The sequence below is a fragment of the Cetorhinus maximus genome, unplaced genomic scaffold, assembly GCF_964194155.1.
Source record: "Cetorhinus maximus unplaced genomic scaffold, sCetMax3.hap1.1 HAP1_SCAFFOLD_3082, whole genome shotgun sequence".
In the NCBI taxonomy this organism is placed as follows: Eukaryota; Metazoa; Chordata; class Chondrichthyes; order Lamniformes; family Cetorhinidae; genus Cetorhinus; species Cetorhinus maximus.
Window position 1 is genome coordinate 1 of NW_027599009.1, and position 15,000 is coordinate 15,000.

The 15,000-nt window shown below is 57.2% G+C and overlaps 1 protein-coding gene across 1 annotated transcript in view; it reads left to right on the forward strand.

Moving 5' to 3' along the window:
- Window positions 1–6,158: 6,158 nt before the first annotated feature.
- Window positions 6,159–15,000, forward strand: part of LOC144677805 (ras-related protein Rab-1B) — a gene marked incomplete at its 5' end in the record, with an annotated part of 9,303 nt that continues 461 nt past the window's right edge. The window contains 5 exons of the mRNA XM_078537818.1: window positions 6,159–6,253; window positions 6,868–6,963; window positions 8,446–8,541; window positions 13,951–14,082; window positions 14,786–15,000. The exon at window positions 14,786–15,000 is cut by the window's right edge and continues 461 nt beyond it. Coding sequence (XP_078393944.1) covers window positions 6,159–6,253; window positions 6,868–6,963; window positions 8,446–8,541; window positions 13,951–14,082; window positions 14,786–14,980 — 614 coding nt within the window. The remainder of the gene's footprint in view (window positions 6,254–6,867; window positions 6,964–8,445; window positions 8,542–13,950; window positions 14,083–14,785) is intronic.

The following is a 15,000-nucleotide window of genomic DNA, read 5'->3' on the forward strand; positions in this document are numbered from 1 at the left end:
AGATGTAATGGTATTACAGTTGAATAAAGGCAACTACAGAGGCATGAGGGAGGAGCTGGCCAGAATTGACTGGGAGATGAGCCTAGCAGGAAAGACAGTGGAACAGCAATGGCAGGAGTTTCTGGGAGTAATTTGGGAGACACAGCAAAAATTCATCCCTAGGAAGAAGAAGCATACTAAAGGGAGGATGAGGCAACCATGGCTGACAAGGGAAGTCAGGGACAGCATAAAAGCTAAAGAGAAAGCATACAATGCAGCGAAGAGCAGTGGGAAACCAGGGGATTAGGAAGCCTACAAAGACCAACAGAGGACAACTAAAAAAGAAATAAGGAGGGAGAAGATTAAATATGAGGGTAAACTAGCCAGTAATATAAAAGAAGATTGCAAGATTTTTTTTAGATATATAAAGGGTAAGAGAGAGGCAAAAGTGGACATTGGGCCATTGGAAAATGACGCTGGAGAAGTAGTAGTGGGGAACAAAGAAATGGCGGGGAACTGAATAGGTACTTTGCGTCAGTCTTCACAGTGGAAGACACGAGTGACATCCCCAAAGTTGGAGAGTCGAGGGGCAGAGGTGAGTATGGTGGCCATTACCAAGGAGAAGGTGCTAGGAAAACTGAAAGGTCTGAAGGTGGATAAATCACCTGGACCAGATGGATTACACCCTAGAGTTCTGAGGGAGATAGCTGAAGAGATAGTGGAGGCGTTAGTGGTGATCTTTTAGGAATCACTGGAGTCAGGGAGGGTCCCAGAGGACTGGAAAATCGCTAATGTAACCCCCCCTGTTTAAGAAGGGATTGAGGCAAAAGACGGGAAATTACAGACCGATTAGCCTGACATCGGTCGTTGGTAAGAGTTTAGAGTCCATTATTAAGGATGAGATTTCAGAATACTTGGAAGTGCATGGTAAAATCGGGCAAAGTCAGCATGGTTTCATCAAGGGGAGGTCATGCCTGACAAATCTGTTAGAATTCTTTGAGGAGGTAACGAGTAGGTTAGACAAAGGAGAGCCAATGGATGTTATCTACTTGGACTTCCAGAAGGCCTTTGACAAGGTGCCGCACAGGAGGCTGCTCAGTAAGATAAGAGCCCATGGTGTTAGAGGCAAGGTACTAGCATGGATAGAAGATTGGCTGTCTGGCAGGAGGCAGAGAGTGGGGATAAGGGGGTCCTTCTCAGGATGGCGGCCGGTGACTAGTGGAGTTCCGCAGGGGTCAGTGTTGGGACCACAACTTTTCACTTTATACATTAATGATCTAGATGAAGGAACTGAGGGCATCCTGGCTAAGTTTGCAGATGACACAAAGATAGGTGGAGGGACAGGTAGTATTGAGGAGGTGGGGAGGCTGCAGAAGGATTTGGACAGGTTAGGAGAATGGGCAAAGAAGTGGCAGATGGAATACAACGTGGGGAAGTGTGAGGTCATGCACTTTGGTAGGAAGAATAGAGGCATAGACTATTTTCTAAATGGGGAGAGAATTCAGAAATCTGGAGTGCAAAGGGACTTGGGAGTCCTAGTCCAGGATTCTCTTAAGGTTAACTTGCAGGTTGACGCGGTAGTTAGGAAGGCAAATGCAATGTTGGCATTTATTTCGAGAGGACTAGAATATAAAAGCAGGGATGTACTGCTGAGGCTTTATAAGGCTCTGGTCAGACCACATTTAGAATATTGTGAGCAATTTTGGGCCCTGTATCTCAGGAAGGATGTTCTGGTCCTGGAGAGGGTCCAGAGGAGGTTCACGAGAACGATCCCAGGAATGAAAGGCTTAACATATGAGGAACGTTTGATGGAGTTTAGAAGGATGAGGGGGGATCTGATTGAAACTTACAGAATACTGAAAGGCCTGGATAGAGTGGACGTGGGGAAGATGTTTCCATTAGTAGGAGAGACTAGGACCCGAGGGCACAGCCTCAGAGTAAAGGGAAGACCTTTTAGAACAGAGATGAGGAGAAACTTCTTTAGCCAGAGAGTGGTGAATCTATGGAATTCATTGCCACAGAAGGCTGTGGAGGCCAGGCCATTGAGTGTATTTAAGACCGAGATAGTTAGGTTCTTGATTGGTAAGGGGATCAAAGGTTACGGGGAGAAGGCGGGAGAATGGGGTTGAGAAACTTATCAGCCATGATTGAATGGCGGAGCAGACTCAATGGGCCGAATGGCCTAATTTCTGCTCCTATGTCTTATGGTCTTATGGTCTCTCTCCCATCCCCCCAATGACCCCCACCACACCCACTCACCCCCTCCCCCTCTCGTCTACCACCTCATTGACCACCCTCTTGCCCACGCCCCCACTGACCCCCCCTCTTCCCCACCCCACCTCCCACACCCCACCCACCCTCTCCCCCACCCCTACCCCTCCTTTGCCACCACCAACCCGCCCCCCTCTTCCCCACCCCAAGTTCCCCATCCCCCCTTACCCATCCCCCCTTCCCCATCCCCACCCCCCCTTACCCATCCGCACCCCCCTCTTCCCCACCCCAAACACCTCTTCCCCACCCCAAACCCCTCTTCGCTACCCTACCCCCCCTTCCCCACCCCCCCTTCCCCACCCCCCCTTCCCCACCCCCCTCTTCCCCAACCCCCTCTTCCCCAACCCCCTCTTCCCCACCCTCACCCTCTTCCCCATCCCCACCCCCCCTCTTCCCCACTCCCCTTTCCCCCTCTTCCCCACTCCCCTTTCCCCCACCCCAACCCCCTTCCCCAACCCCCCCTTCCCAACCCCAACCCCCTCTTCCCCACCCACACCCTCTTCCCCATCCCCACTCTTCCCCAGCCCCCTTTTCCCCACCCCAACCCCCTTTTCCCCACCCCAACCCCCTTTTCCCCACCCCAACCCCCTTTTCCCCACCCCCAACCCCCTTTTCCCCAACCCCCTCCCCCCCTCTTCCCCAACCCCCTCCCCCCCTCTTCCCCAAACCCCCTCCCCCCCTCTTCCCCAAACCCCCTCCCCCCCTCTTCCCCAAACCCCCTCCCCCCTCTTCCCCAAACCCCCTCCCCCCCTCTTCCCCAAACCCCCTCCCCCCCCTCTTCCCCAAACCCCCTCCCCCCCCTCTTCCCCAAACCCCCTCCCCCCCCCTCTTCCCCAAACCCCCTCCCCCCCTCTTACCCAAACCCCCTCCCCCCCCCTCTTCCCCAAACCCCCTCCCCCCCCTCTTCCCCAAACCCCCTCCCCCCCCTCTTCCCCAAACCCCCTCCCCCCCCTCTTCCCCAAACCCCCTCCCCCCCTCTTCCCCAAACCCCCTCCCCCCCTCTTCCCCAAACCCCCTCCCCCCCTCTTCCCCAAACCCCCTCCCCCCCTCTTCCCCAAACCCCCTCCCCCCCTCTTCCCCAAACCCCCTCCCCCCCTCTTCCCCAAACCCCCTCCCCCCCTCTTCCCCAAACCCCCTCCCCCCTCTTCCCCAAACCCCCTCCCCCCTCTTCCCCAAACCCCCTCCCCCCCTCTTCCCCAAACCCCCTCCCCCCCTCTTCCCCAAACCCCCTCCCCCCCTCTTCCCCAAACCCCCTCCCCCCCTCTTCCCCAAACCCCCTCCCCCCCTCTTCCCCAAACCCCCTCCCCCCCTCTTCCCCAAACCCCCTCCCCCCCTCTTCCCCAAACCCCCTCCCCCCCTCTTCCCCAAACCCCCTCCCCCCCTCTTCCCCAAACCCCCTCCCCCCCTCTTCCCCAACCCCCTCCCCCCCTCTTCCCCAAACCCCCCCTCTTCCCCAAACCCCCTCCCCCCTCTTCCCCAAACCCCCTCCCCCCTCTTCCCCCCTCCCCCCCTCTTCCCCCCCTCTCCCCCTCTTCCCCAAACCCCCTCCCCCCCTCTTCCCCAAACCCCCTCCCCCCCTCTTCCCCAAACCCCCTCCCCCCCTCTTCCCCAACCCCCTCCCCCCCTCTTCCCCAACCCCCTCCCCCCCTCTTCCCCAACCCCCTCCCCCCCTCTTCCCCAACCCCCTCCCCCCCTCTTCCCCAACCCCCTCCCCCCCTTCCCCAAACCCCCTCTTCCCCCCTCCCCCCTCTTCCCCCCCTCCCCCCTCTTCCCCCCCTCCCCCCCTCTTCCCCCCCTCCCCCCCTCTTCCCCCCCTCCCCCCCTCTTCCCCCCCTCCCCCCCTCTTCCCCCCCTCCCCCCCTCTTCCCCCCCTCTCCCCCTCTTCCCCCCCTCTCCCCCTCTTCCCCCCCTCTCCCCCTCTTCCCCCCCTCTTCCCTCCCTCCCCCCTCTTCCCCCCCTCTTCCCTCCCTCCCCCCCTCTTCCCTCCCCCCCCCCCTCTTCCCTCCCCCTCCCCACCTCCTCCCCACCTCCCCGCCCCCTCCCCCTCCTCCCCGCCCCCTCCCCTTCCTCCCCGCCCCCTCCCCTTCCTCCCCGCCCCCTCCCCCTCCTCCCCGCCCATTCCCTTCTCTTCCCCACCGCCACCCCCCACACTGACCCCCCCCACCCCACTGACCCCCCCCCCCACCCCACTGACCCCCCCCCCCCACCTCACTGAAAGCATCCCAATAACAGTAGGAAAGCGGAGGGTAAAAGCGAGGGAGTCACGATCACTGGAGGAAAGGTACAGCAATACTGATGGGACTTAAGGCTGACAAGTCCCCTGGACCAGATGGCCTGCAGAGAAATGGCTGCAGAGATAGTGGATGCAGTGGTCACAATCTTCCAAAATCTGATAGATTCTGGAAAGGTCCCAGTGGATTGGAAAAACCACAAATGTAACACCTCTGTTTAAGAAAGGAGGGAGTTAGAAAGCAGGAAATTATAGACCGGTTTAGTCTAACTTCAATCATTAGGAAGACGGCAGGGCCCATTATTTAAGCGAGAATAGCAGGACATTGAGAAAATCAAAATACAATCAGACAGAGTTAGGGTGGCTTTGTGCAAGGAAAACCATGTTTAACAAATTTATTAGCGTTCTTTGAGGATGTAACAAGCAGAGTGGGTAAAGGGGAACCAGTAGATGTTGTGTATTTGGATTTCCAAAAGGCATTTAAATAGGTGCCCCATAAAAGGTTACTACACAAGATAAGAGCATGTGATGTTGACTATATTAGCAGGGATAGAGGACTGGCTAACTAACAGGAACAGAGAGTCGGGGTCAATGGGTCATTTTCAGGTTGGCAGAATGTAACTAATGGAGAGCTGTAGGGATCAGTGCTGGCGCCTCAACTATTTACAATCTATATTAATGACTTGGATAAAGGGACTGACTGTTTTGTAGCCAAATTTGCTGACCATACAAGGGTAGGTAGGAGAGCAAGTTGTGAGGAGGATACAAAGAGTCTGCAAAGGAATATAGATAGGTGAAGAGAGTGGGCAAAAGTTTCACAAATGGAGTAGAATGTGGGAAAATATGAGGTTGTCCACTATGGCGGGAAGAACAGAAAAGCAGAATATGATTTAAATGGAGAGAGTTTGCAGAACTCTGCGGTACAGAGGGATCTGGGTGTCCAGGTGCATGAATCACGAACAGTGAACATGCAGGTCAGCAAGTGATTGGGAAGCAATCACCCTGTCCCTCAAGCTCCCCCTGTCCCTCAAGCTCCCCCTGTCCCTCAAGCTCCCCCTGTCCCTCAAGCTCCCCCTGTCCCTCAAGCTCCCCCTGACCCTCAAGCTCCCCCTGACCCTCAAGCTCCCCCTGACCCTCAAGCTCCCCCTGACCCTCAAACTCCCCCTGACCCTCAAACTCCCTCCCTCAATCTCCCTCCCTCCCTAAACCTCCCTCCCCCCCAAACCTACCTGCCTCTGTCCCTAAACCTCCCCATCCCTCTCCCCCATCCCTCTGACCTCCCCACTGTCCCTCTGACCCCATCGCTCTGACCCACCCCCTCTGACCCACCGCCCACCCCCTGTTACCCCCCCACTACATACAGACCCTCGTTAATCTGACCTCTGTGACCGAGCTTTTGGTCCCCTGTCCCTAATATCTCCGTATGTGGCCCGGGGTCAGAGTCTGTCTGATTGACCTTCCTGTGAAGGGTCTTTGGAAGTTGATGTTGATTCACTCAGCCTATATTGGTGGCTCCAGGCTTATTCACAGAGAGATGATTTCAAGTTTGAGAGAGCTGGTGTGACAGGAGGTGCATTAATTCAGACAGGAAAAGTGCACTCAGCAACATTGCGGGGGTTGGTGGGGGAGAGGAGTGAGGGGAGTACTCCTAATCGGAACTTTTTCTTACCTTTAACAGCTCTGTCTGTGTTTGATTGTAGTGACTATCTGTTCAAGTTGCTGCTGATTGGAGATTCCGGGGTTGGGAAATCTTGTCTACTCCTTCGATTTGCTGTAAGTACAGATTCCTCATCACGTTCATTCTGTTCATAGGGTCACTGTCCCAGGGCAGGTACAGCACGGGGTTAGATACAGAGTAAAGCTCCCTCTACACTGTCCCCATCAAACACTCCCAGGTGTGCCCGGGGCTGCTGTGTGTGTGTGTGTGTGTGTGTGTGAGTGTTTCACTGTGCCCGGGGCTGCAGTGTGTGTGTGTGTGAGTGTTTCACTGTGCCCGGGGCTGCAGTGTGTGTGTGTGTGTGTGTGTGAGTGTTTCACTGTGCCCGGGGCTGCAGTGTGTGTGTGTGTGTGTGTGTGAGTGTTTCACTGTGCCCGGGGCTGCAGTGTGTTTGTGTGTGTGTGTGTGTGTGTGTGAGTGTTTCACTGTGCCCGGGGCTGCAGTGTGTTTGTGTGTGTGTGTGTGTGTGTGTGTGTGTGTGTGAGTGTTTCACTGTGCCCGGGGCTGCAGTGTGTGTGTGTGTGTGTGTGTGAGTGTTTCACTGTGCCCGGGGCTGCAGTGTGTTTGTGTGTGTGTGTGTGTGTGTGTGTGTGTGTGTGAGTGTTTCACTGTGCCCGGGGCTGCAGTGTGTGTGTGTAAAACGTTCACTCAATATTCCTTTGTGTTCCAGGATGACACGTACACAGAAAGTTATATCAGTACCATAGGAGTCGACTTCAAGATCAGAACTATTGAACTAGATGGCAAAACCATCAAACTACAGATTGTGAGTATGGCACCTCGTTCTGGACTGCTTGAAGCTTTGTTGCAGTTATATGGAGTGGGTGTGGGTTGGAAGGATGATCCAGGAAGCACCTGATCAATGACAGGGCCACACTGGGCCCTGAGCTGCTTGCTGATTAATTGAACTCGCTCCCTCCTCTCCCACTCCTCATTCCTTTCACCTCGCAAAATCTGGGTGATTGACAGGCCCCGGGAGGAGGCGGAGCAATCTGGGTGATTGACAGGCCCCGGGAGGAGGCGGAGCAATCTGGGTGATTGAACGGTGCAGGGAGGAGGTGGGCTATCTGGGTTGATTGACAGACCCTGAGAGGAGGTGGGCTATATAGGTTGATTGACAGACCCTGAGAGGAGGTGGGCTATCTGGGTTGATTGACAGACCCTGAGAGGAGGTGGGCTATCTGGGTTGATTGACAGACCCTGAGAGGAGGCGGGCTATCTGGGTTGATTGACAGACCCTGAGAGGAGGTGGGCTATCTGGGTGATTGACAGTCCCTCAGAGGAGGCGGGGCTATCTGGGTGATTGACCGTCCCTGGGAGGAGGTGGGGCTCCCTGTGTGATTGACAGGCCCTGGGAGAAGGCGTGTCTATCTGGGTGATTGACAGGCTGTGGGAGGAGGCGGGGCTGTCTGGGTGATTGACAGGCCCTGGGAGGAGTCGTGGCTATCTGGGTGATCCCTTGGAGGAGGCGGGGCTATCTGGGTGATTGACAGGCTCTGGGAGGAGTTGTGACTATCTGGGTGATTGAGAGGCCCTGGGAGGAGTTGTGCCTATCTGGGTGATTGACAGGCTCTGGGAGGAGTTGTGCCTATCTGGGTGATTGACAGGCTCTGGGAGGAGTTGTGCCTATCTGGGTTATTGAGAGGCCCTGGGAGGAGCTGGCGCTCCCTGTGATTGTCAGGTCCTGGGAGGAGGCGTTTCTATCTTGGTGATTGACAGGCCCTGGGAGGAGGTGGGGCTCCTGTGTGATTGACAGGCCCTGGGAGGAGGTGGGGCTCCTGTGTGATTGACAGGCCCTGGGAGGAGGTGGGGCTGTCTGGGCGATTGACAGGCCCTGGGAGGAGTTGGGGTTATCTGCATGATTGACAGGCTCTGGGAGGAGGTGGGGTTATCTGCATGATTGACAGGCCCTGGGAGGAGGCGGGCTTATCTGCATGATTGACAGGCCCTGGGAGGAGGCGGGCTTATCTGCATGATTGACAGTGCCTGGCCTATACGTGTTAGTGCTATCTAACTGTACCATTTAGTGTTGGTAACCTGGGCTCCATTGCCGTTTTCCCCTCACAAGCTCGAGGACATTGAGTCCACTATTATTTCCTGCTGCCTGCTGCTTAGACTTGGTCACTGATAGACGTGGAGTATCTCCTGCTGTTAATGTCAGTGCCACACAGCTTGATATACAAACCTGGTTTGTAGCTATCCTGTGATCTACTGTCCATTCCTCTGACTGACTTGTTCTTTTTGTTAGTGGGACACAGCAGGACAGGAGCGGTTTCGAACCATCACGTCAAGTTACTACAGGGGAGCCCATGGCATTATTGTTGTTTACGATGTCACAGACCAGGTGAGAGAAATGGAGAAGCTTCAAACTCCATCCATCCCATCCCTCCAATCCCCTAACTCTCCATCGATCCCATCCCTCCAATCCCCTAACTCTCCATCGATCCCATCCCACCAATCCCCTAACTCTCCATCCATCCCATCCCTCCAATCCCCTAACTCTCCATCGATCCCATCCCTCCAATCGCCTAACTCTCCATCGATCCCATCCCTCCAATCGCCTAACTCTCCATCGATCCCATCCCTCCAATCCCCTAACTCTCCATCGATCCCATCCCTCCAATCCCCTAACTCTCCATCCATCCCATCCCTCCAATCCCCTAACTCTCCATCGATCCCATCCCTCCAATCCCCTAACTCTCCATCCATCCCATCCCTCCAATCCCCTAACTCTCCATCGATCCCATCCCTCCAATCCTCTAACTCTCCATCCATCACATCCCTCCAATCCCCGAACTCTCCATCGATCCCATCCCTCCAATCCCCTAACTCTCCATCGATCCCATCCCTCCAATCCCCTAACTCTCCATCGAATCCCATCTCCAATTCCTTAACTCGCCCATCGAATCCCACCTCTCCAATCCCCTAACTCTCCTATCGAATCCCATCCCTCCAATTCCTTAACTCGTCCATCGAATCCCATCTCTCCAATCCCCTAACGCTCCTATCGAATCCCATCCCTCCAATCCCCTAACTCTCCATCCATTCCATCCCACCAATCCCCTAACTCTCCATCCATCCCATCCCTCCAATCCCCTAACTCTCCATCGATCCCATCCCTCCAATCCCCTAACTCTCCATCCATCCCATCCCTCCAATCCCCTAACTCTCCATCGATCCCATCCCTCCAATCCCCTAACTCTCCATCCATCCCATCCCTCCAATCCCCTAACTCTCCATCGACCCTATCCCTCCAATCCCCTAACTCTCCATCCATCCCATCCCTCCAATCCCCTAACTCTCCATCGATCCCATCCCTCCAATCGCCTAACTCTCCATCAATCCCATCCCTCCAATCGCCTAACTCTCCATCGATCCCATCCCTCCAATCCCCTAACTCTCCATCGATCCCATCCCTCCAATCCCCTAACTTTCCATCCATCCCATCCCTCCAATCCCCTAACTCTCCATCCCTCCCATCCCCTAACTCTCCATCCCATCCCTCCAATCCCCTAACTCTCCATCGACCCTATCCCTCCAATCCCCTAACTCTCCATCCATCCCATCCCTCCAATCCCCTAACTCTCCATCGATCCCATCCCTCCAATCCCCTAACTCTCCATCCATCCCATCCCTCCAATCCCCTAACTCTCCATCCATCCCATCCCTCCAATCCCCTAACTCTCCATCGATCCCATCCCTCCAATCCCCTAACTCTCCATCCATCCCATCCCTCCAATCCTCTAACTCTCCATCCATCCCATCCCTCCAATCCCCTAACTCTCCATCCATCCCATCCCTCCAATCCCCTAACTCTCCATCCATCCCATCCCTCCAATCCCCTAACTCTCCATCCATCCCATCCCTCCAATCCCCTAACTCTCCTATCGAATCCCATCCCTCCAATTCCTTAACTCGCCCATCAAATCCCATCTCTCCAATCCCCGAACTCTCCATCGATCCCATCCCTCCAATTCCTTAACTCGCCCATCGAATCCCATTTCTCCGATCCTCTAACTCTCCCATTGAATCACATTCTTCCAGTTCCCTACCCCTCCCATCAAATCCCGTTCATCCAATCCACTAACTTTCCATTGAACCCCATCCTTCCAATTTCTGAATTCTCCCATCGAATCCAATTCCTACAATCCCCTAACTCTTCATCGAAGACCATCCCTCCCGTAATGTAATTTGCTGATACCTCACAGCCTGTACCTGTGGTCTCCTGTGTCAGCTCTTTCTCTCTGTAGAAGCTTGGAGTGAAGGGAGGGGGGCAATGCACAAGAGGCCAGACCTGGAGGAGCGCATAGATCTCAGAGGGTTGTAGGGGCTGGAGGAGGTTACAGAGATAGGGAGGGTTGTAGGGGCTGGAGGAGGTTACAGAGATAGGGAGGGTTGTAGGGGCTGGAGGAGGTTACAGAGATAGGGAGGGGTGTAGGGGCTGGAGGAGGTTACAGAAATAGGGAGGGTTGTAGGGGTTGGAGGAGGTTACAGAAATAGGAAGGGTTGTAGGGGCTGGAGGAGGTTACATAGATAGGGAGGGGTGTAGGGGCTGGAGGAGGTTACAGAGATAGGGAGGGTTGTAGGGGCTGGAGGAGGTTACAGAGATAGGGAGGGTTGTAGGTGCTGGAGGAGGTTACAGAGATAGGGAGGGTTGTAGGTGCTGGAGGAGGTTACAGAGATAGGGAGGGTTGTAGGGGCTGAAGGAGGTTACAGAGATAGGGAGGGTTGTAAGGGCTGGAGGAGGTTACAGTGATAGGGAGGGTTGTAGGGGCTGGAGGAGGTTACAGAGATAGGGAGGGTTGTAAGGGCTGAAGGAGGTTACAGAGATAGGGAGGGTTGTAGGGGCTGGAGGAGGTTACAGAGATAGGGAGGGTTGTAGGGGCTGGAGAAGGTTACAGAAATAGGGAGGGTTGTAGGGGCTGGAAAAGGTTACAGAGATAGGGAGGGTTGTAGGGGCTGGAGGAGGTTACAGGGATAGGGAGGGTTGTAGGGATGGAAGAGGTTACAGAGATAGGGAGGGTTGTAGGGACTGGAGGAGGTTACAGAGATGGGGAGGGTTGTAGGGGCTGGAGGAGGTTACAGAGATGGGGAGGGTTGTAGGGGCTGGAGGAGGTTACAGAGATAGGGAGGGTTGTAGGGGCTGGAGGAGGTTACAGAGATAGGGAGGGTTGTAGGGGCTGGAGGAGGTTACAGGGATAGGGAGGGTTGTAGGGATGGAAGAGGTTACAGATATAGGGAGGGGGTGAGGAGGGATTTGAACACGAGGATGAGAATTTTAAATCGAGGTGTTTCCGGACCAGGAGCCAGTGTGGGTCAGTGTGAGCACAGGGGGTGATGGGTGAAGGGGACTCGGTGTGAGTTCGGACACGGGGGCAGCAGAGTTTTGGATGAGCTGAAGTTTACGGAGGGTGGAATGTGGGAGAGCACCCGGGAGAGCGTTGGGATAGTCGAGTCTGGAGGTAGCGGAGGCGTGGGTGAGGGCTTCAGCAGCTGATGAGCTGAGACGGGGGGTGAATCCGGGCGATGATCCAGGGGTGGAAATGGGCGAATAGGAGGTCAGAAGCTCATCCCCCGGGTTCGAATGTGACACTAAGGCTGTGAACAGACTGGTTTAATCTCAGACTGTTCCCGGGGCGGGGAGAGAGGGATGGAGCCGGTCCCTAGGGAACGGAGATCGGAGCGGGGACTGAAAACAATGGCTTCAGTCTTCCCAATATCGAATCGGAGGAAATTTCTGCCCATCCAGTACTGGATGTCGGATAAGCAGCCGGACAATTCAGAGAGAGCGGAGGAGTGGAGGGAGCTGGTGGTGAGGGACCGCTGGGCGAGGGAGCTGGTGGTGAGGGACGGTTGGGCGAGGGAGATGGTGGTGAGGGACCGCTGGGTGAGGGAGCTGGTGGTGAGGGACGGTTGGGCGAGGGAGCTGGTGGTGAGGGAGCGCTGGGTGAAGGAGCTGGTGGTAAGGGACCGCTGGGCGAGGGAGCTGGTGGTGAGGGACGGCTGGGTGAGGGACGGCTGGGCGAGGGAGCTGGTGGTGAGGGACGGCTGGGCGAGGGAGCTGGTGGTGAGGGACCGCTGGGCGAGGGAGCTGGAGGTGAGGGACGTTTGGGCGAGGGAGCTGGTGGTGAGGGAGTGCTGGGTGAGGGAGCTGGTGGTGAGGGACGGCTGGGCGAGGGAGCTGGTGGTGAGGGACGGTTGGGCGAGGGAGATGGTGGTGATGGACCGCTGGGTGAGGGAGCTGGTGGTGAGGGACGGTTGGGCGAGGGAGCTGGTGGTGAGGGAGCGCTGGGTGAAGGAGCTGGTGGTAAGGGACCGCTGGGCGAGGGAGCTGGTGGTGAGGGACGGCTGGGCGAGGGAGCTGGTGGTGAGGGACCGCTGGGCGAGGGAGCTGGTGGTGAGGGACCGCTGGGCGAGGGAGCTGGTGGTGAGGGACGGTTGGGCGAGGGAGCTGGTGGTGAGGGAGCGCTGGGTGAAGGAGCTGGTGGTAAGGGACCGCTGGGCGAGGGAGCTGGTGGTGAGGGACGGCTGGGTGAGGGACGGCTGGGCGAGGGAGCTGGTGGTGAGGGACGGCTGGGCGAGGGAGCTGGTGGTGAGGGACCGCTGGGCGAGGGAGCTGGAGGTGAGGGACCGCTGTGCGAGGGAGCTGGTGGTGAGGGACCGCTGGGCGAGGGAGCTGGTGGTGAGGGACGGTTGGGCGAGGGAGCTGGTGGTGAGGGACCGCTGGGTGAGGGAGCTGGTGGGGAGGGACGGTTGGGCGAGGGAGCTGGTGGTGAGGGACCGCTGGGTGAGGGAGCTGGTGGGGAGGGACGGTTGGGCGAGGGAGTGCTGGGTGAGGGAGCTGGTGGTGAGGGACGGCTGGGCGAGGGAGCTGGTGGTGAGGGACCGCTGGGCGAGGGAGCTGGTGGTGAGGGACCGCTGGGCGAGGGAGCTGGTGGTGAGGGACGGCTGGGCGAGGGAGCTGGTGGTGAGGGACGGCTGGGCGAGGGAGCTGGTGGTGAGGGACGGCTGGGCGAGGGAGCTGGTGGTGAGGGACGGTTGGGCGAGGGAGCTGGTGGTGAGGGACGGTTGGGCGAGGGAGCTGGTGGTGAGGGACCGCTGGGTGAGGGAGCTGGTGGGGAGGGACGGTTGGGCGAGGGAGCTGGTGGTGAGGGACCGCTGGGTGAGGGAGCTGGTGGGGAGGGACGGTTGGGCGAGGGAGTGCTGGGTGAGGGAGCTGGTGGTGAGGGACTGCTGGGCGAGGGAGCTGGTGGTGAGGGACCGCTGGGCGAGGGAGCTGGTGGTGAGGGACGGCTGGGCGAGGGAGCTGGTGGTGAGGGATGGCTGGGCGAGGGAGCTGGTGGTGAGGGAGTGCTGGGCGAGGGAGCTGGTGGTGAGGGACTGCTGGGCGAGGGAGCTGGTGGTGAGGGACGGCTGGGCGAGGGAGCTGGTGGTGAGGGACGGCTGGGCGAGGGAGCTGGTGGTGAGGGACGGCTGGGCGAGGGAGCTGGTGGTGAGGGACGGCTGGGCGAGGGAGCTGGTGGTGAGGGACTGCTGGGCGAGGGAGCTGGTGGTGAGGGACGGCTGGGCGAGGGAGCTGGTGGTGAGGGACGGCTGGGCGAGGGAGCTGGTGGTGAGGGACGGCTGGGCGAGGGCAGTGTACACGCGGTAACTGATGTTGAAGATGTGGGTGAGGGTTTGAGGCACCTGCAGGGGAGTGGAGGAGGGGAGCCCCTTAGTTGTGAGTTCTAAATTGAGACCTCTGTTGATACAGGAGTCCTACAATAATGTCAAGCAGTGGCTCCAGGAGATTGACCGATACGCCAGTGAAAACGTCAACAAGTTGTTAGTGGGAAACAAATGTGACCTAACGACCAAAAAATTAGTGGATTACACGACAGCAAAGGTGAGGAGTGGAGAGTATAGATTTTCATACTGATTCTCACTGGGGTACGGGTCCCACACACACTGATTCTCACTGGGGTATGGGTCCCACACACACTGACTCTCACTGGGGTACAGGTCCCACACACACTGACTCTCACTGGGGTACGGGTCCCACACACACTGACTCTCACTGGGGTACGGGTCCCACACACACTGACTCTCACTGGGGTATGGGTCCCACACACACTGATTCTCACTGGGGTACGGGTTCCACACACACACTGACTCTCATTGGGGTACGGGTCCCACACACACTGACTCTCACTGGGGTACGGGTCCCACACACACTGACTCTCACTGGAGTACGGGTCCCACACACACTGACTCTCACTGGGGTACGGGTCCCACACACACTGACTCTCACTGGGGTACGGGTTCCACACACACACTGACTCTCACTGGGGTACGGGTCCCACACACACTGACTCTCACTGGGGTACGGGTCCCACACACACTGACTCTCACTGGGGTACGGGTCCCACACACACTGACTCTCACTGGGGTAGGGGTCCCACACACACTGACCCTCCGACACTGTGGTGCTCCTTCAGTACCCTGGGTCCAATCTGCAGTGTACGTGGGGTGTGTCCTTGCTCTTTCCCACTCCTGGCCCCCTGCTTTGTGACTGTTTTGAATGGGGAAATTTTTCCTTCCCCCGGCAGGAATTTGCGGACTCGTTGGGAATCCCGTTCTTGGAGACCAGTGCGAAGAACGCCACCAATGTGGAGCAGGCTTTCATGACCATGGCCGCTGAGATTAAGAAGAGAATGGGTCCTGGGGCTACGGTGGGCAGTGAGAGGCCAAACCTGAAAATCGACAGCACCCCTGTGAAACCCTCTGGAGGGGGCTGCTGCTGAGAGTGAGGGGAAGCGGGGGA